This window comes from Phaethon aethereus, assembly GCF_964289735.1.
Source record: "Phaethon aethereus genome assembly, chromosome: 19".
Classification (NCBI taxonomy): domain Eukaryota; kingdom Metazoa; phylum Chordata; class Aves; order Phaethontiformes; family Phaethontidae; genus Phaethon; species Phaethon aethereus.
The window spans coordinates 4,407,714-4,429,160 of NC_138595.1; the positions used below are offsets into that span (position 1 = coordinate 4,407,714).

Sequence of the window (21,447 nt, forward strand, 5' to 3'; positions counted from 1 at the left end):
ACCAAGTGTTGCTTCACCCATTGGCCACCACTGAAGCAAAGCAGCTTTAAGAAGTTGCCCCTAGTAGGCACTTGGCCGGTCCGTCACAGCCCCTGGCACACTGCCTTCCTCTCGAAGAGTGGGGAGAGGGCCTGTGAACAAGGCAGCAGGGATTTCCCCTTCTTTTTTTGATGGATGTTTTTCTTATCAGCCTCCAGGAGCTGCGGCACTACAGGTCTTGGCTACCGAGCCTCCTGTACTCGCATCTGGCCACATCCACCCCACGCAGCGCAGCAGCTGAAAGAAACGCAGCCCTGAGCAATATTTGTGCCCAAACCAGCAGCCTGCAATCCCTAAACACGCTCAGCTGGTTAGTTTGGATCCTGCCAAGGTGGAAAAATGAGTAAGGGTTACATGCAGAACGGGTGAGGGGTTTAGCTTTCCCGCATGGAAGAGGATTCAAGTGTGCATGCGTAGTTCAACACTGCTACAGGACTAAGCCCTGCCCCTTCTACCCATTTCCTAGCCCAACTTCTGACATGTCCTGTGATTAAAACACCTTATTTAGTATTTAGATAGAAATTATTCCACCACACTGCTATTAACGTTACCCATTAAATATTTAGAAATCTGTGCAAATGTATCAAGGACAAACTGTTCAGGGGTTTGCTTCTTTTATAAACCCCCAAGACGCACATTTAAAAAAACAAAAACCAAACATGTAAACTCAATCCCATCAAAACAGAAAACTGACAATTTTAATATTTATATATTTAAATCAAAACACAATTAAATATAGTATGTTTTAAGTACATGAATACTTGGGCATGAGAGAAATAAGAGGTGGTACATAGTACCAAAAACCTATACACAGCCTTTTTTGCTTTTTTATAGACAAGACAGTGTGTCTCTCTACAATCAAATATTGCAACTGAATAACACTTGCTAGTCAATCAAGATATTCTGAACATTGGAGATGATTTGAGTTCTTCAAAGTTTGAGGAAAAAAGCAATCATAAGAATAAAGTAAAAAACCCAAAATAGAAGTGTTGTATACTAAAAATGCAGCGATGACATAACAGTGACATACTGAGTACTTTTGATACCCTGCAAAATCAATTCACTGGGGGGGGAGGGAATAGAGGTGCTGTGTAACACAGTGGCTTTTTTTACTCAAACTAAGGGTTTTGCAAGTTGCAAGTATTGTCAAATGTCAGGGAGAAGGCCAGAGGTCATTAAAAATTATTTTTCTTTGTAAACCAAACATCCGGAATTAGATACTATGTTGGCTGGAGGACAACAAGCTATGGCGAATGGCAGCAACACATGGCAGCTATTAACTTTTTTCCTTGCTCATGGGATGGAAAGAAAATGGAGTGGTCTATGGAGCACAATCTCCTCAAAACCTCGGCTGCATTCGGAGCCAGGGCTCGGGAGCAGAGAGTGGCACAAGTACAAGATTGGCTTTTGAGTCTGCTCTGTGGTGGAAGCAGGGGTTTGTGTATGCAGGTGTTAAGAGCTCGACAAGGAAGAGTTACACTGTTCAGGCTTCGCTCCTGACCATTCAATGCTGCCTTCAAAGTTAATGTAGTTATGAAGTAAAATACATTTATCTTACAGTTGAATATGCATCTATTTCAAGTAAGGAAAAATATAACTTAAAACTTTTTAGGTCATTCACTGCCAATGAATTCACCGTTTCAGGTTCACTTCTCCAGTGGCCAATGTTAGGGACACACCCCATGGCCTTTCCAATTATGTGTTTAAAAACTACAAGTAGTAGAACTAGAAACTACAGCAAAACCTTCCCCTCTGTTGTGGCCTGTGTCCCGTCCCAGATACCTTACTTAAAAGTCTTTTTGAGACAGGGTCAAGTATTTGTGAAGTTACAGTTTCTCAGTGACACATTCATAAACTGCGTCTTCATCTCTTTAAAAACCTTCCTTACTGTGAATGCCACATACAACAGGAAAAAGTGTTTCCTCGCGCTCTACAGTGGAGGTACAGGATTGCTTCTTTTTAATTCTTCCTTACAAACGAGGGAGATTTCGGTGGTTGGAGTAACAGTGCTTTGTTTTTATTGGCTGTGTTAAAGAATCCACCAAAAGGAAAGTTCACTCATTCTCAAAGTGGAAAACCAGATTTCCTGTTCCGGCATTTCTAAAATCATAGCTAGAAAAGGAAAGACAGGGTTAGAGTTTGTTTTACCCTAAAACATACAATGCAATTGCTCAACAGAAAGACATTTTGTGTTTAAAAATGTTGAAGCCAGGTATGCTTATGAGTTTGGGAGAGGAAAAAAACAAACCACCCTAATCTCACACACACTCAACCTTCCAATTACTATAACCATACTTGCTTAATTGAATCCAGAGCATCTGCAGCCACTTGATATTTCTAAATACTGTGCTGAGTGACCTTTTCATCTAGTGATGCTGGAATTGTATCATTTGCAGCCAAGCTATTAAGTGAAATCATTATACAAAACATTTAAATGTAACTGCTCTATTAAAAAGAAAAGAGCCACATAGTGAAACTATGGATCCATCCATTCGGGTCTAATAACTGGGCTTTGGCACATGTTTACCTTCAATAATTAAAAACAGTGCAAGTTAATTTTTAAAAAAAGTCAGATGCCTGAAAGCCAGAAGTACTAGATATTAACTTGGTAAACTGCTGTCGCCATCATTTCACAAAACCTAAACCTTGCATCAGAACTGTTTTTTTTTTTTAAAAAAAAACCAGAACACATCGATTTGGACAACAACAAAGTCACTAAACAACAATACACAATACTAAACCACTGGCCTCTGGACAGGGCTCCTGTGTCTTTTTCAAAGTGCAGACACAGCACTGCGTAAATTAGTGCACCCAACAAGGCAGCTTACCAGTTGTTGAGTTTCACCAACACTTCAGGTAAATATACCAGCATTCATTAACATGAAACAGCAAGACTGAACTCAAATAAGGAATTACAGTATTGATCCTGCAACACAAATCACTCTTAACTAATAAGGCAGTTTGTAAAGACTCAAAATGAACGCAGACAATTTTAACGCTTGCACAGGAGAACCACTACCGGTATCTGTTAAGAAATTCCTACATCATCATACGTAGGCTGAAATGCTTTCAACCTTTGTTTCTTCCTATCATGCTATGCTTGTTTGCACATTTACCCGTGTGGGTTTCAGATGCGCTAGGAGGCAAGCAAGAGCTCTGCTCCTCCCACAGCCTGGCTTAAGTCAGATAAAAACACACTGCCTTTCCACCCCCTTACCTTCATAACCTTCTCCGAAGGCTGTTCACATTGCGCCTGCTGCATAACGTCATTGACTATCATCTTTGCTATCCTCCAAGCCATCTCTTCTTGAGCCTGCCATAGAAAAAAAAAAATCCCCAAACACAGATAGCTTGAGTTCTTAAAATAAGAATACAGTCCTCTCAGCATAATTCACATGCTCAACCTTGGAGATGCGGTTAACCTTCACAACTCACTGACTTGTAGTAAACATATCCTCCCTCAATGGAAATGCACCTGGTTTCCAAGTACAGCATGAACTTCAATTATTGTTAATATTTACAGGTTGATGCAATTTCCAAGAGAATTAGAGAAGTTTTTAGACTTATCTGTTGGGGACTTGTCCAAGCCCCTCGGAGGGGGAAAAACACAGCCTGTAATCCATGTAGTGACCACTTCACAATAAAAAACAAAGAGCAACAGCATCTCCACTCCTATTTGTGGATAAATCTTGTAACGCTGTAATAGGAAAAGCCTTGACTGCAAGCACACAGTTAACCATTGTACTAGTTAAAACAGCAAGCACTGGCAAAAATCAAACTAGTTTCACACAAGCACGCAATTCAATTATATTTAGCACACAGAGTCTGACCGCTCTTGTTGGTGCATCAAGAAAGATACTCAGAGAAACAGCTGGGATTAAGAACTTCAATACTTCATTTCCCTAATCTCCACTTTTACTACTGTACAGTAAGTCACAAGGACAACATAAAAGAGGACACACCTCATCTGTGTTTCCTTGAACCCATTTCTTCATTGCTTGTGAAAACATGGACCCTAATTGAGATAAAAAACAGCAAGCAAGGTATATTAGCAAACTGTGTGGCACACCTCTGTAAAAGCTAACTCCCTCCATCCCTCTGAAGGGTTGGCACTGCTGGCATTAGAGAACACGGCAGTGGCACGGAAGACAAGGGATTACATGGAGCCATGGTTCGTTAGACACTGAGCCTGAACCATTCCTCTTTACCAGAGCTGAAAAGCAGCATTAACAGCAGATCCCAAACTGGGTGGGAAGCATGTGGAGAGCTGAAGTTCTTTTTCATCCTGAGACCAAATCTTTGAAGGTTTGATCACCAGCTCAGCTGCTAGCGGCTTTCGTCCCCGCCAGGTTCCATTGACAGCTCCAACTCCCACAGGCTGCTCATATTCCCAGGAGTCCAGCTGGACCAGAAAAGCAGAATTTGGCTAGGAAACTAGGCCAGAGATGGGTTTTGCCTCAGTACAGGATGATCCCCATAGCACCTCTATTTAGCTTAAAACAGATCTGGAAAGAGTCAAGAATCTTGCTTATCTTGACTGCAGTAAGGAAAAGAGCAGTTCTGCAGATGTTTACAGAAATGGAGAGAAAGATGAAAGCAAACCTTTTGATTTTTTGACATCAGGCTCTGGTTCAGATTCTCTGATAAACTGTCCCAGGTCACTGACTCGTCCAAACGTCATCTTCCTGAAGAGAGGAGGAGTAAAAGAACCACACAGGTTACCAACAGAACTTTGATGCTATGGAAAGTTACCAGTCAGGAAAACAAAAAAAAGCCACCACAATAAAGACTCCAGTGTCAGAAGACTGGCATTTTACCAATTACCACCTTTTCCACCTAAAATTGATACACTGGGAAAAATCTCCCGCTCTTCTCACGTATCTGAATTCAAAGTGTATCTTAGAAATTCTTCTAGAAACTAGAAGCAGGCAAATGCTTGAATGACTCAATCATGTATTATCAGCAGGCAGTGCTAGCAAGTGCTCTACGCTATCGTAAAAACATGTCATTAGGGAGAAAACAGTTTACAGTACCTAGAAGGACAGAAGACTGATATGCAAGAGAAAAGCAACGTAGCTATAGAAACAAACAATTTCTGTATGAGATCCACAGAGCAGAAGAGTTTTATAACAAAGAGCAACTTAAGAAACAGAAGAATAGCTGTGCAATCTGCTAAAGAAATGAAGTATAAACCCTTCAAAGTTGCACATTACAATATCAAAGGCACCTGAGCTTATTCTAGCCTGTTCCAACCCCAAATAGGAACTACGGAGCTGTATTTTGGAGTCAAAGGGGAGTAATAACTAGGAGAAAGAAAAAACAATTGCAAATATTTTTCTGGCTGCCATTCTAATCAGAGAAACATTCACTATGACATTGGTGTTAAATCACACTACTGAAATTTAAGTTCAAATATTAACACATACTAAGATTGCGACATGTTGCATTTAGGCATACTCTCAATGCAGGAGGACACAGCAAAAACGAAACAGAGGTGAAATGTAACTAGAAAAAATGAGGTACACTGAATGAACCTTACCCTGCATATGTTCGTTGATATAAAGATTCTGGATCCAGACTTGCAGCATCTACAATTATTGCTTCATCAAAATTTTTCAGGATTTTAACATTAGCCTTTTTGACATTGGACTACAAATAAAAATTCTAAGTATTAGTGCCCAATGCAGACAACTAATAGCTTCTTAACAAAACTGCTATTTTAGTGCTTTTACACTTAGATTAAACCTCCATAAAGTCTCTAAGCAAGCATAAAAGAATTAGAGAGCATCTACACAGCGATGAATTCCTAACTCAGTATGACATTGTTTTTAAACAGAGGATGATAAAGTTATATGAACAGAGCCAAAGACACAATGTACAGGTCAGCATATGTACGTGTAAGGACTGCTGTCTAAGCATTATCAACTGAACAGATCTGTGTGTGCATGCAAATTATTTGTTTGTGAGTATGTAACACTGAACTACTACCTCAAAAGCTGCAGCAGTTCCACTCATCCCTCTCATGCACTTGGTAAGCAGTTCCCAAACACACTATACTTCCCCCAGACAAAGAGAACAAACATTTGTCTTTTTGGCCTGGAGTATTTATATAAGATTATGAAAAAAGCCAAGGAAACGTTACAGCAACAGCAGGGAGAGCACAAACGCACAGCAAGCTATTACCACCTTAACACAGAACAGAAGTGTTTACAGCAGTTGCTTTGCAAACTCCTTTCCTGCTGCTCTGCGTAAGCACTGTTCTTTATGCAAAAATATGCAGAGACCCAGAGATTCTCCTATTCAGGTAAGCAGGAATGCACCCTACAAAATGCAGCAATTCATTCCTAAATTGTCCAAGCAAGCCAATTACCAGCAGTTTCTCCCGCTCAGACTATCAGGCAGCAGGATATTTCAAGACAGTTGGAACACAGACTTTATTCCTCACTTTGCAACTAGGGGTGAATATTCCCTCCTTGCAAGTTAAGGATGATTAAAAATATTACCACAGGTAGTATAGCTTCCAAGTTACTTGAAACACAGTACATCAATAATGTTGGTCTAGATACTGGATTTAAAACCCGTGGTAGCACTGCAGCATTCAATGAAAGCAATTCATCAAAAGCAGTTCTAGCTTAGCTTTTCTGCTCCCAGCCGGGCTTGCAGTTTGCAAGCTGACCTGGTTACAGATAAGCTAGAATCTGCTTATCCTCTCTTCTCTCATGTCTGAATTAAGCAAAGCTAGAATTCTTGGAACACAGAACTCTTGGTTAAAGACACATCTCTGAGGTTACTGGGATGGTTTCAGCGTGTAACAAGCTCCACTGCCCATTTCTGAGGCCAGGCCCACGTGGGAACACAGCGCTCAGAAAGCGGCACCACGAAAGGCAATGAAAAAGAAAGATGCTGGCCCGCAACCAGGGCGCCGCGCAAAGCAAATATGCAGTGGACATTTCTCAATGACTTTGGAAGGGTAACAGAGCCGAAGGAGCCCAGCCACATTCTCGTTTCAACGCAGCACAGCAAAGAAGCAGCCACATAACTCTAATCGTGCTTAAAGAATGCTTAGAATGCCTTACCCACCAATGGACTTTTTTTATGCCCAGCTTTACATCAAACTATATACATGCAAGCAAAATTCAGGTATTACCCCCCAGCTCAGAGCATCTCGGTGGTAATATAGTAAAGTGTCAGAGCTCTCATTTGGAAAGGTCACGAGTCTGGCCATTTTCTATCAGTCCAGCACAACTAGCTAGCTTGAGGATGCTAGTAGGGAAAAGTCTACTGAGACAGACTAGCGAACACCACCCGGTCAGATATTAACTGTCATTGCTCTACGTTTGAGTAGATAGATGCCTTAAACCCTAGAATTGAGTAGACTCTTCAGGACAGAAGATCTGGCACTTTAATAAAACTGAGCACACGAAACTTGCATATTTATGTTTAAATTCTACAGCATATTCACAAGTGTCAATTTCTGCCTAAAGTTACAACTATGGTATTGTTAAAAAAGTTATTCTTAATAAAAAGCATTCTTAAATGTTACAGCACTATGAAACAGTCTTCAGTGAATATTAACAGCTTAATAATAACATGACTTTGATGCAAAGAACTAAAAGCAGTACAAGGCTTTGGGTACAACAAATGTGATAGATATCCTTCCATGCCAATACTGTTTGTTTGAACTTAGCAGGTAGACTAAACATGTCTTAATATAACACAGGCTTTTATGCTAAAGTCAAATGGGAAGCTTCAAACTACAAGATGTTTCCTTACAGCATAGGAACTTGGATACTGGTGCAGAAAAGTGATTGCAGCAATTCCCAGAACAGAATCAAACCACAAAACTCATACCTGGGAGGCAGGGCCATCTGGGCCCCCTATAGAATCGCTCTCAGGAGAGTTACTGGGGCCATGAATACTCAGTGCAATATTCCCTCCTGGAAAATCATCTCCTCGTACTGAATGGATGAGATCATTCAAGTATTTGTAGTAAAGGTTGCTGGACAAGAAACCAGGTAAGAAAACCTGAGAAACAGAAGAAGGCTCTTTAGTCAAGGCTGGTCTGCACAATTACTGTAGATCATTTGCAGAACAGAACGGACGTACAAACATATCAGTCCTTGTGTAGATGCTACACAAGTGAAAGTGGCCACACATGGAATTGTTCCAGATTAGTGATTGCACTGCTTTAAATTTGAATCTTACTGCAAAATGAACAAAAATAACTATGTATTAACCAAATCCTCCAGTAACTGGAACTAAAGTTCAGATTTTTTTTCTCCCTGGCTAGAAAGGCCTGACCTGTATAGGCTTACAGTTATTTTGCTGTGCTGTTCAAAGATCAGCAAGCAGCTCCAGAATCAAATCATTAATCTCTACTATCCAGGTATCCCAAAGTTACACTATTAGCCACACCACTGGTATTAGACTTGCAAACAACTGCTACTAGCAGGAAAGAAAATTTTCTAGATATATAATAAGCTGTTGATAGCAATTCACATGGGAGGAAATTCTGTTATTTCCATTAAAATGCAATAATCACCCAAGACAAGCATTTCACAGAGAATTAGCAGAAGCCAGTGGGTGGTATCTTTTCAAACCAGGCTGGGGAAAACAGTCTAGCAAATTCTATTATCCAGGTAAACAGGCAGTCAGTAAAAGAACAGGACAATTCAGAGGTGCTGAAGGGAACACTTGACACACCGCAAAATCTCCACATCACCTTTACTACCTGTCAAAACTGTTCTGAAGAAGGTATCTCACCGTCTCCATGGTAGTCCACGCCTGCCGTAAGGGAGTAGTAAAACAGTTAGGGAGAGGACCACCTTCCCTGCAGATGTTGGATTCAATCTCTAACCTCACCGAGTCGTCAAACCCAAGAGGATGCGTGGCTTGAAGGGAGAAGTACCTGCAGCACCGGACAGGAGAAGACAACACAGAAGGATTTGCAAAACTTTGCAGGTGGTTAGTACGCACCCTTTCACCGAAGACCATTAATCATGCTGTAGCCACTAGATGGTGCTGGCTTCAAAAACGTACATACAACTGATCCTCGCTGAAACGCAGGGGGAAAAAATCCCCAATTCACAAAAGTTATTTTTGATAAAGCCTTGCCCCGAAGACACAGATACAAGAAACAGAGCATCATATGGCTACTGAAGAGCAGAATCTTGCACAAACAGCTTTGTAGCAGGGAAACAGGAGTGAAGCAGGAAACACCCAGAACTCTGAAGCCGCATTTGCTCTGCTATTCACATCACTGAAAACTGAGTTTGTGGACAAAGCGGGGGGATGACTCATAAAAGTCAGAGTGAATTGTTTTGCTGCTTCTCCAATTATTTCCTACTAGGGTAGCAACTCAAAAAACTTGTGGCAGTGAGCCTCACACTTAAGCTTAAGAACAAGCTCTTCCCGGAAGCAGTTTTGATGTCTGTCTTCCAGCTGCATTATTGCTAAGGTGAAGCACAAAATAAAGGAAAAAAGTTACACTACTGAGAGGAAAAGTCTGACATTAAAAGGGATCTGGTCACTTAGAAAAGGAGTTTTTTGAAATATTAAGAACAAGTGCTACTTGGCTCTTACTATGTGTGATAACATCTCCTACAACCTACTTTAAATCGGTAGCAGTAGCTGAACCTTAAGGTTTTTCTACAGTGATGCATCTGCTATTAGGTTTAAATCCTTTACATTTTCAAATGGCAACTAACTGGCTTTGATATTTCATGACCAAACATTAACTCAAGAAATCAAGTCCTGAAAATTCTGAATTGTGTTTAAGAACAGAATCCTTGTAAGGATTTTCTCCTCATGTATAAAGAAAGTTTTTAAAAGTTCTTGTGTGCATACACATCGAAGGCCACCTTAATAAAATGCATTTCAGCATAGCAGTGCAAGACTGCACAGTACGGTTTACAAATGAAAAGTTCCTTTTGCACAGTGCAACACAGAAGTACAAGCACAAAATTAGAACTTCAGAAACAAGTAATTGTCGAACTCCCTCACTTGTCATATAAAATCATGGCATCATTCTGTGCTTCTTGCCCATCATACTGGCCTTTTTTGGCAGCAAGTTGAGACTGGAAGTTATCTGCTGCCAACCAAAACTGCAATACGTTAACTGCATCTTCCTTCTCCATGTACTGGAAGGGAAATAAAAAAAAAAAAGAAGACATTAAAGAAGTTTTAGCAAGAAAATTTTAGTAAGCCCAGACAAACCTGCTCCTCCCCATTTAAAACAAGAAACATAGTCCATATATTAATAATGCAAAATTTTCACCAGGGCATATAAATATTCTGAATTTTCAGATACAGTGTTGCAGACAGATTTAGTTTGTTTAAAAAAAAAGGAACTTGTGAAAATCAGTACAGCAAATAAATGTCACAGTTTCCAAACAACTGTTTATTTGTATCATACTAAGGACAGAAGAAATGCTATTTTCATGCTATGCTTAGCTTACACCAAAGTCAGCATATTGTCTCAGCTTCCCAGCTTGCCGTTTCAAACGACACTGGCTTGTCAGGCTATCGGGACAAGTATTTTGCTACTGACAGATGATTCCCTAAGGGTACAGGGCCCTACAACTGAAAAATCATACTTTTAACCTACCACATTCCAAGCTGGTATCCTCTCTATGTAAAGCTAGTGTTTTAATAACAAATAATACTTTTATTATTTATCTGTAGGAATGCTTAAGGCTTTCAGTGTCACTACTTCATTTGGTAAGATTAAGGTGACTATGTCAGAGCTTCTACAAAGCAGAGACACACTTAGAAGCACTTCCTAAACTGGAGAAGATACACATGAATACTCATTCTATAATATGGTGTACAGGTTTGAACATTTGAAATAGTTCTACATGTGGGCAGGAAACCATTTAATGCATTTTCTCCTAGGAAAAGATACACCTCATCTTTCTGGTTATATTTGAGGTGTCCTTATTAGAGCAATCAGGGAATGAATAGTTTTTTTCCATTTGACAGAAAGGAATAATAAAAAAACAAACCCAAAACCTAACACTCACCTCAGAGAAATAGAACAGGGCTGATTCACAGAAAAGTATGTCAGCCAGATAAACAGTCCCACTAGTCAGCACCTCAATCTGATATTTACAGAAATGATGACTTCGCAAAAATTCACTAAAGTGCCTGCACACAGATAGAATAACAATTATTTATCAAGCATCAACAGCATTCAAGGCACCTTATGAACCAATTAGTTCTTGCCCCAGAAGTCTTACACTTCGAGTTGAATAAAAGCAAAACAAGCAAGAAATGGTGCAGGTTTACAAATGACACAAGAAAGATATAAAGAATGCAGTAACAGCAATCACGTGATCACTTACTGAAGTTGTACAAGAATGGATTTAGAGGAAGAGATGTGAGCAGTTTCAAATACAGAAGACCGCACAAAAAAATGATTATACAGTTATACCTCCATAAATATTTTTAACAGAACCACCTTTTGCAAAAGGACAACAGACACAAGAAGGCAAACGATTCAATCAACTTACTCTTGTTCCATTGCATTAAACACTATTGACTGTGCTGTAACAAAACAGTTAGGATCCACTTGTCCATCTTCCCCACAAATCTTTGCTGCAAAGAAAGACCAGGTTAATTTTAACATGCATTTGGCTGATTGAGCTGAAAGCCACGAGTGACGTCTAGTTAATGAAAAACTGCAGTTCAAATCCACTAGAATCACCTCGTTCTGACTGCGCAAAAAGAGCTTTTAAAGTACTGCAGATAGCTGAATGACAACAGTATGGCTAAAATATTTGACTGAGACTCAAATCTGGATTCCCTCCATAACCACCAGGAATCCTTTCACTAATTTAAGCAAAGTCTCTGAAAGTTCTGGGGATATTGCCCAGCGCTACTGAAAGGTCAGATTCACTGGTTCTTGTAACGTGACTTACTATCTTTTCACAACTGACTTCAAAATTCATAAAAATAAAAAGAAACATGAGTGTGTGTGGTATTAAAGATACATTTTTATGGGGAAGGAGGAAGCTCTGAAATGAGTAGGCAGTATACATTCTTACCAACGATGTCATTTCTCATTGCTTCTGTAATAGGTATTGGTTTAGCAGCATCTGGAGAAATATATTTGGTAAAAGTACTAACTGCATCCCGTTCTATACCTACAAGGAAGAAATACAAAATCAAACTTTGCATTCCTTGGCACAGGTCTAAAACAAGGAATGAATAACACACACCTGCTTTTCAGAAAAGCAATTGTCAGCAACAAGTTTCTTTCCCATCAAGCTTTCAGTCCACTACTCGATACTTTGCTACTGACAAGCTACAGTGACTGTGTTATCCCCAGCCAGGTCACAGCAAGCCCAGCATGGACTGACTAGTGAGATGGAATAAAGCAACATAGCTCTCAATTCCCTACCACCAGACACGACAGCACCCTCTTCCTCAGCTGCACACCTTAGTCCCAGAAGTTATCACCTTTCTGACAAGAACTGCAGTGAAGTTCCCAACTTCTAGCTCTCATCATAGATAAAACACTTGCATTATAAAGGAATTAAAAGAAAAAAAAAATCTTAAAATGAGATGCCTCAGAAAAAGATGTAAGTTTGAAATGTCATCTTTTGAGAGTTGGGACAGTGCTGTGGAAGAGAGAAAAATTTATACTCCAGACTTTTCAGATTTCTCAAAAAGGACCTAGTACTTTCAAATTCTTTTTAGACGTCAGAAAGCAGAGGTACTTTTCATGACTGAAGCATCATTGCATTTGTTTAAGCTACTTTGGAGCTGAAGTTATGTATTGTGGAAGTACATGATAAATAACTATATGAGAAAGACAAATGGCAAGAGAAAGGGATGCAACACAAGGAAACAATTGGGCAAAAAAAAAAGGAACCAATATGAAGAAAGGAGTGTTTCCTTTTTGTCTGTAGACTTGCACAAATGAGGGAGGACTGAGTAGATGCAAAGTAGAGAAACACGTTACTGTGCATGTAGCTCACTACCAAAAGTAAATATTTTAATTTCATCCTTACTTTCAGTAGCCTCTGAAGAGGTGGAATCCAAATGAGAACAAATCAGTTACAAGGGGAGCAACTCGTATCAAATAAATCCAAGAACAAAAACAGTACGGTCCACGCAAAAATCTCTGCAAGTCTCTTGTAACCATTACTCATGTCATTTTATGTGATACAGGATATTTACCTTCCGCAGTAAGTTAATTATCAATTCTCAGCCCCATCATCCAAATTTTCTGCAATTCTTTTAAGCTGGGATGGGTGAGGGAAGAACGGGACATTGCAATGTTCATCTTCATTTCTTAAGATTACACATGTAAGAACAGAAGTAACCTAAGCTTATTAGAGCACATAATGATTTTGAAGTCTCTTCAGCAGTATATTTAAACAAGCAGACAGTCAAACAACACATAGCACAAATTGACCATTAGCTTATGCAGCAAGTTAACATTACCAATATACAAAATTAGTTTCTTCCTCACAACATCATATCATACTAAGATCGCATGAAAACTGAGGTTGCTCACCACACAATGCAAGCAGCAGATAGTATGTTCCCCATCTCCCCATGTTTTTAAAGGAAGGGAACACATGGCACTTACTTTTCATTAGTTTTCCTGACAAGTCTTTTAGTGCAGAGGAGGGGCTGTTTCGATCTGATATCGTAAGCTTGGAAGATTCTTGCTGATCAGCTGGAAGAGAATGGGTCCCCGTCTCAGACTTCCTTAGACAAAGAACACTCATATTATCACTCTCCTGACCCAAGAGCACATGTTTCTGGCTGTTGCTAGTTCTGTCGTTCTTGTCCGAAGCCACTGGCTTGGTCCTGAGCAGATGGACTGTGCTAGAATCCTCCAGTCTCTCCTCAAGCAATCCAGGTGGAGAAGACGACGTGATTTCCTGCTGTTTTGAGGGTGACACTGGCTCTGCCAATGAACTCTGCTTAACTGTGTTCAGGCTATGTGCTCTTATACGGGACCATGTTGTGGAGTGGAAGCTTTCAGCCTCTAACCAAAACTTAACCAAGTGTTCCATTCTGCGTAGTTCCATAAACTGGATAAAATAAGGGAGGGCTACATTGTCCTGCAGAACTTGTTCAAGGGTCTTTGAAAGGCTTGATTTGGTCTCTTGAGCCTCATAATTCAGACACGATCTGCCTAAAGAAAAATATCAAGGGAATGACTCCATATTGTACTACAGACACGGGTATTCGATACAAAAATGTCCTGCAATGCAACTGGTGAAGAGACGATTCCAACATAATGGTGTTACGCAAAGTAAAGGAACCTCTTTTAACAAACAAATGTACCGACCCCATTCAAAACCCTTCTAAAGTAACACAGATGCTACTGTAACAGCAGTCAAATTTTTTAATTACCTAATCTACTCGCCTGAAAACCAAAGGATGGTGAGCGACATTATTATAGAGCTGATGAAGCCTTACCTAAGTCTCCAAAATGAGCAGCTTCCATGTGACTTGGCTGCTTCTTAAGGGCAGCTGTCCGACTGCTAGAAAAAGAGTCCATGTTGGCAGAGATGGCATTAATTGCCACATGGCTTGGTCCTGCAGCCTCCAGCAAGGCATGATTTCTAGTGCTTTTTTGAGGGGAATGTACCGGTATTGGAGCTGGAATCAAGAGATGAATGATTAAAAGACAAGGCTCCCAAGACCTCTTCTAAGCAGCACCCAATGCTAAGCACCCCAAGATATGCCAGAGAGTTTGCAAGAGTCAACCTTATTAAAAGCCTCATTGTACCACTGTGTATCATCTTTCATCAAGGAACTGATAAGAGTAAAGACCACAGAAATAAACAAGTTTTATTATAGCGAGAATAAACTCACTTCTGACACATCAGTGGTACCCACCCAGCTACATTTTCCTCACTCAGTAGATAAGCAAAAGATGCCAAGTCTGAGTTTACACATGAAACATTATTCTTGGGTCTTCCTTCTTCCTTGATAACTGCTAACGTAACAGCTTAATACTTTGTCAACAGTTTAGTTCAGTTGCAATGTTCTTGCCAACCCATTTCCATGTGATTCTGTGATACCTTTTTGAAGGCTAAGATGTGTTAAAAAATCCTGAACTACAAAGCTGTGAGTTTTATCAAGAATATTTTGCAAAAGTATTTTCTTTGCTTCTATTCAGTTTTAAGAGAAAAAAAGCAATACGGAAATATCTCTGATGAAACCCAGGTTATAAACCTTAACCTCCTCTAGCTGTTTCAGAACATGGCTGGCTATTTGAGGCCTAAGAGAATAAAAGAACTTCCTCACACAAAACTCTGCCAGTGAAAAAGCATCAACTAATTGTTAATTGATGACAAAGCTGAAAAAACAAAACACTCTCATACCAGTTTCAAAAGCTCTCAGGAAACTGCAGTTGATTAGGATGTCATGCAAGGACATCTTACACCTCTGACTTAAAGCAAGTCAGAAGACACACACGATCTCAGCACACTACTTCCTAACATGCTTCATCAAGCAACTTGTGTAAGCAACTTGCTTTTCATGACTTTCATGCTGCATAACTTTTTATTGACAATTTTATGACACATGATGACAGAAGTTGACAATTTCACACTTGCACATCACAGTAACAGATACCTTAGGAACAACGGTACAAGGAGAGTTAAAATGTTTAAGCTATTGCAAAGCGTTTCTCCAGGTGCAGTGTTTGGTACCAAGACACTCGTTGCTGCCTCTTACAAAGACTTTGGTATTTAATACCAGCAATAATGCAGAAAACACATTTTTTCTCAGGCCAATGGATGGCAGCCAGTTGCTTGGCTGATGACAATAACTGGGGAAAACTTGCTGGAGGCTACTCGTGTAGAACCAGAGCCACACAGCTCGTAACTGTTTAGGCTTTTCTGAATTAGATTCAATTTAATTTTGTATTCTGAACATTGGAGGAAAAATAGCTCTACTTAATCTAAGGATCAAACACCTGTTCCAAAAACCTCCAGACAGCACTACATTGCTAACCTAACATGATACAGATCGTGGAGAGCTGCTTGCCAAACTGGAAAGACGCTCCCTGTTTGCAGCAGCTCACAATGTGTAATGTATTAGATTTTCAAATTTATTTTTTATTTTATTTACAGGTAATATAACCTCTTTCAGCTAGTCATCAAAGATAGTAGTTGCACTGAAATCACAGGGTGTGCTATGAAACGGAGGCAACTTACTGTTTCCTATATTTGATTTGAAAGACAAACCACCAAGGTGAAAAAAGCCTTTAATTTTCTCTTGATACCCAGATAACACATAAACAAGTACAGAAACAGGATTTTGTCTGAGGCTATAAAAGTAACAGATAGATTCACACAAATTACCTCATCTCCTTTTAGTACTGCAATAAAAACTGACAGGATAAATAATCTTGTTTTTTATAAACTTCTTTCCCATCAAGATTTTTTTTTTTTCCCCTCTCCCCTAACAGACTTAGCAGCAAGATTTCTGTATCACACGGAGCAGCATTAGAATAGCTATTCATTCTGACCAAGATTTAGATCTTCAGTCTCGCAGGCCACATCAGTCAAAGTTAAGTCAGACTCTGGCAGCCTCTTTAGCAAATTAGACACACTTAAGCTGCATTTTCAAAACTGCAAAAAGTACACTACATGTAAGCAAGAAACTTCAGAAGCAGCTTGTTGTAGATAAGGAATAACCACTATTTGCAAGGTGACTGAATTGCATGATCACTTCAAATTAAAGTTCATGTCTGACTTAATTTAATAACCTTACAAATTCATCAGGATGACCAGGAAAGATTAGTGACCATAAATACTGAGAAACAGAATTAAGTTTTGGGTTTGTTTTGTTTTTAATGCATAGGTCACATCTGTGCTCAGTCGTAAGGAAATTATTCCACTGGTTAAAATAAAACCAGCAGATGATTATTAGACATCTGAATTTATAGACAAAATAAATATTGATCTTACTTTTAATTGCTTGCACATCTGTGGTCTTTTCTTGTTCTTTGCCTTTCACTGTAAAATACAAAGGAAAATGTTAATGCTATTTTAGGTGACTAATGGCATTTGCCAGAGGATGGACATAAAATTCCCAACTTCAGCAAGTACCAAAGGCAGATGTAAACTATCATTTTGTTAAAACTCATCTCTCTGACTTAAACCTGCATATCTCATAACTAACAGAGACTTTCAAAGCTTTTGTGTCAGTTTATTTTCAAAAGCAAAACCTTATCATCCATGAATTAAGTTTAATGAAAACAGTATGTTAAAGTTAACACCAAGAAAGATTCTTGCTGTATATATGATTAAAGCAAGGCCACATTTAAGGTTACTTTAATAAATAGCATTATCTGGAAAGAATGGGATAGATGTGTTTTAAGAGCAGGGCACTGGCAGGTGCTCTATGAATTAAACATCGGAACCTAAACCAAACATCTCCCTCACATTACAGGAAGAGCAGTACAACACACACAGCCAGAGAGGTACATGGAACCAGCCCACAACTCCTTAGTTGTGATGGATACCACAGAAATGTTCTGGAAACACACTGCAAATAGTTAATTCTCTCACAAATAATACTGCTTAATCCAGCCTATGGTAAGCAACTGACAGGAAGATAATAGTTCAAGAAAAGTTGTGATGGAAAAACAATTTTTTAAAAAAATTTTTAAAGGAAACTCCTAAAGGAAGCAAATGAGGAGATCTGTTTAAAACAAAAATAAAGAAACTGAAGGAGTACATAAACAGGATGGCATGAGAAATAAATTAAGTGGTGATATGGAAGAACATGATCTACTAGTGAAACCTTCTCCAGCTGCTCCAGGCTGGGATTATTACTACAAATAGGTCATCTTTGAACACCGATTGTGGAGTCCTTCCAAACCTAACCACAAATCATAACCCAGCACAATCAAACATTTACATCACAAAACACGAGTAGACTAAAAAAACCCAAAAAACCACCCTTCCTATTCTGACCTAAGTATTTTAAATATTTTAAAGGGAAACTTCAATCTCTGGTTACATAATTGTCCTGTACGGTGGTGGCTGCAGCACTGCCGTGCTGCCAGCCTTCGCTGCGAGAAGTATAAATGTTGCAGGTCTGCGAATTGGCAACTCAGCATTTAAGATTTAAGCTAGCAGCTAGCACATTTCCTCTTTGATAGAGAGGTTTAAGCCTCTGTTCAGAAAGCTGGATTCTTTTAAAACTGAACTCTTGCAGCCAGATGCAGCTGTGTGCAGTGAAAATAACCAGCTTTTACATAACTGGAGGCGTGCTGATGTGCAGGAGAAAAATCACTGAAAAAAATCTGCATGTCTGAAGCAACACTGAGGTACAATAAGGACGAAGCAACCTCTGTACAGTATTACGAACTCTTTATCTTTCCACAATTATTCCCTTAGGTGACCATCAAGCCAATTCCTAACTATTGGCAAGGATTCCCAAGTTTCAGCAGAGAGTCCTCCATAATCCTATTTTCAGTTTAAATACATCTGTTCCTTCTTAACCAACTACTCAGTTCCTCTCTGTCCAATTACCTACTTATTACTTGTAATACAAACTCCTGGTTCATGTTCCCGACCTCTTTATACACAGGTTTCTTTTGTCCCCATCAGCTTCAAGCAGAACAAATAAAGAAGCAACAGCAGAGGACAAATGAAAACTCCTATATGTGACAAGACCAAATTTTAGAGAGTGAAGTTTCACTAAAGGAATTTACTTTCACTTTTCTCAGAAAACAGATGTCACTTGGTGTCTGCGTGAAGCCAGAGAGATAACTGCGGTACATGATCACCGAAGCATAAAAGTTTGCGAGAATTTCCAGTAGCAAACCCCATTCACAAGGCAGTAACACATCCAACCAATGCAAGCCGGCCATGTGAGATTTGAGAATTTTAATTCACGTCTTAAAATACAGAAGAATGAACAAGCCTAAACTGTTCACACATCTACATTACAAAAAGCAATATATATCTATAACTGCAGAGGTCAGCCAGCTGGTAGGACTGTGTACATTCTTTCCAAGATACGCCCAGTGAATGAGCATGTAGTCTGGCAATTTTCATTGATAACAATATCATAAGCCACCCTCAAGCCCCTCAGTTGCTGGTCCAACTATTATGGTTTAATTTCTCAAACATTATCCACCCTCACTTTTCTAGACCTTTATTTTAAGGCACATGCTTTATTATACGGCACATACTAAAAAACTATTTCGCTATTGTTTTTGAGATTTTTTTCTACATGTTTTCACTTTAAAAATTTGGTTTTATTTTTAGTCAACAACAATACTTCAACCCAAAGACACTAATGCTTTTATATGGTTTTGGACCGCATGTGTCTAGTCTACAGAGTTTTATCATAAGCCTTAATTTCTTGCTTTCCTCCCAGCGGCAGTTTAAGATCTTCTCTAAAAGCCACTATCTAAAATGGAGATCATACAAAACAATATTACTTTATGTACAACCCAGGTGAAAGCTTACTTCTCCCCTTAACGGCACCTCTCTTGGGCATTTAGTTCTGACTGTGCTTCTCTGACCAAAGATCCTTTAATCAAAGTAACACAGATACTTGGTAAGACATTTAATGACTTTCTCCCCGAGAAAGTTTTCACCAGTTTACGTTGTTCCTATGATTACGCATCAGGATGGAACATCAGCTCCACAATTCTCAACATTAACGAAGCAGCAGAAACTATTTTTGAGTAGTTTATAAGCACTATTAAAGTTTTATTCTGCAGACCAACATTAGTATGTAAACACCCCAAAAAGGATTATGGCACTTGCAAAGCCCTCAGTGGACTTCAAGAGTTTTCAGAACTACTAGTATTAGCAGAAGTTTAAACTAATTTTTCAGGACTGCTGCACTAAGCTCTGCAAAGAATGAAATTTTCAGCACTCCTACTTTGGCTGAGCAAGCTTACAAGAGGACACGCCAGTCAAGAGCAAAACCATCGTCTCAGATAATATGTACTTTTCTCCTAACTTACAGTCTTGCTTCTCAAGATTACATTTTGGGCTTTAGTAACTGAGAAGTGCTTTAGCAGAGCATCATATCAGCCACTGCTAGAAGACCAATGGTCATATTGCTTGAACTACAGCATTACAAGATAACAGAACTACTTTCCCAAGAGGCCCTTCCTAAAAGGTGCCACTTTCAACAAAAACCACTGAAACCACACATTGTGCAGATTGAAAGCGCACTACACCACGTTTCATCACAAGAAGTGCCTTCAAAACATTTCACTCTCAAAAAATATTTAAACTATACCCCTTTGTGCCATAAGAATATTATAAGCATTTCGGGAGTCCTAAATCTCAAATCTTAGCTTATGCTCCACAACATCAACAAACATACTAAAAAATACATTGTCGGTGACTCCTGTGGCTTTTATGAAGAACTCAGTGCAACGAGGTCCCTTTCTCAATTGGGGTTTTTAGCTACAGCTGTAATGTACTTAGTCTCTTATATTTTTACAAAAGCATGTATATCAGCACCACGAATAAAATATTCCGTCAACAGTTAGAGAGGCTCAAAAATTGCGCGAGGTATGAGACATTTCATGCCAGTCCACCTAACTGCACAAGTCACCTGTTCCGGAATCACTAAACGATATTCCCCCCGCACCGGAGCGGGGTGCAAAGCCGTGCGAGCGCGGCTGCTGGAGCCGCTCCCAGAGCCGCCCGGGAAGGACGGAGGCTGCAGCCCAGCGTTCACCACCGCCCGCAGCGTGGGTTACCCGTAGTCACGGGCAGAGCCCCGATGGCAGCCGACACCCCCAGTACCCGCATCAGTGATCCCCGCCCCGCTACCCCCCGACCTCTTCCCCGAACCCTGAGGGAAGAAAAGGGCCCCGTCCCCGGGAGGCTGCCGTGACTGACCGTCGTTTGCAGGGAGCCCGCTCCTCAGGGGCCGAGCTTCCTCTCGGGGACCAGTCGCCGTCCCCGCAGGGGCAGAGCCGGGGCCCAGCAGCCGTGCGGGGGACGAGGTCGGCAGCCGCCCCTCAGCCCCGGGCCTCCCGCCCGCCGCCCCCCTACCTTTCCGCCTGAAGAAGGACATGGTGCTGGGGAGGGGGCGAGGCGGCCGCTGAGGAGGGGGGAAGAAGGGGAGGGAGGGGGCTAGGGCAGCAAGCCGGGCTCCCTATGAATGAGACTCCTTCCTCCACCCGCCGCCTCCTCTCCCTCCGCCTCTTCCTCCCGCGGAGGCGCCAGCGGCCGCCATGTTGTCAACAACCACCCCACTCCCTCTTCCGGGCAGCCGGCGGCCCGCCAAAGCATGACGGGATGCGGCCGCGGCCCCCGCCTCACTCAATATGGCCGCCCTGGCATTGGGCAATCCAGCCAATCCGCGCGCCGGGGAGGCCATCTTGGATGAGGGCAAGAAGCTGACGGGGTTTCACGGGGGGGGGGGAGGGGGGGCGGTGAGGCCGGC

The 21,447-nt window shown here is 40.6% G+C and overlaps 1 protein-coding gene across 2 annotated transcripts; it reads right to left on the bottom strand.

Moving 5' to 3' along the window:
- Positions 1-3,066: 3,066 nt before the first annotated feature.
- Positions 3,067-21,075, bottom strand: AKAP10 (A-kinase anchoring protein 10; the record flags this gene model as incomplete). 2 transcript variants are annotated; one of them, XM_082008569.1, is made up of 14 exons in its annotated part: positions 3,067-3,352; positions 4,002-4,054; positions 4,642-4,724; positions 5,579-5,688; positions 7,891-8,064; positions 8,803-8,947; positions 10,042-10,178; positions 11,061-11,184; positions 11,550-11,634; positions 12,084-12,182; positions 13,637-14,191; positions 14,479-14,661; positions 16,983-17,030; positions 21,054-21,075. In XM_082008569.1, the coding sequence occupies 14 exons, from the start codon at positions 21,073-21,075 to the stop codon at positions 3,176-3,178; spliced, it is 1,995 nt and encodes a 664-aa protein (XP_081864695.1). In that variant the 3' UTR covers positions 3,067-3,175. The 2 variants fall into 2 exon arrangements, with proteins under 2 accessions (XP_081864695.1, XP_081864696.1); XM_082008570.1 differs by lacking the exon at positions 7,891-8,064.
- Positions 21,076-21,447: the final 372 nt, after the last annotated feature.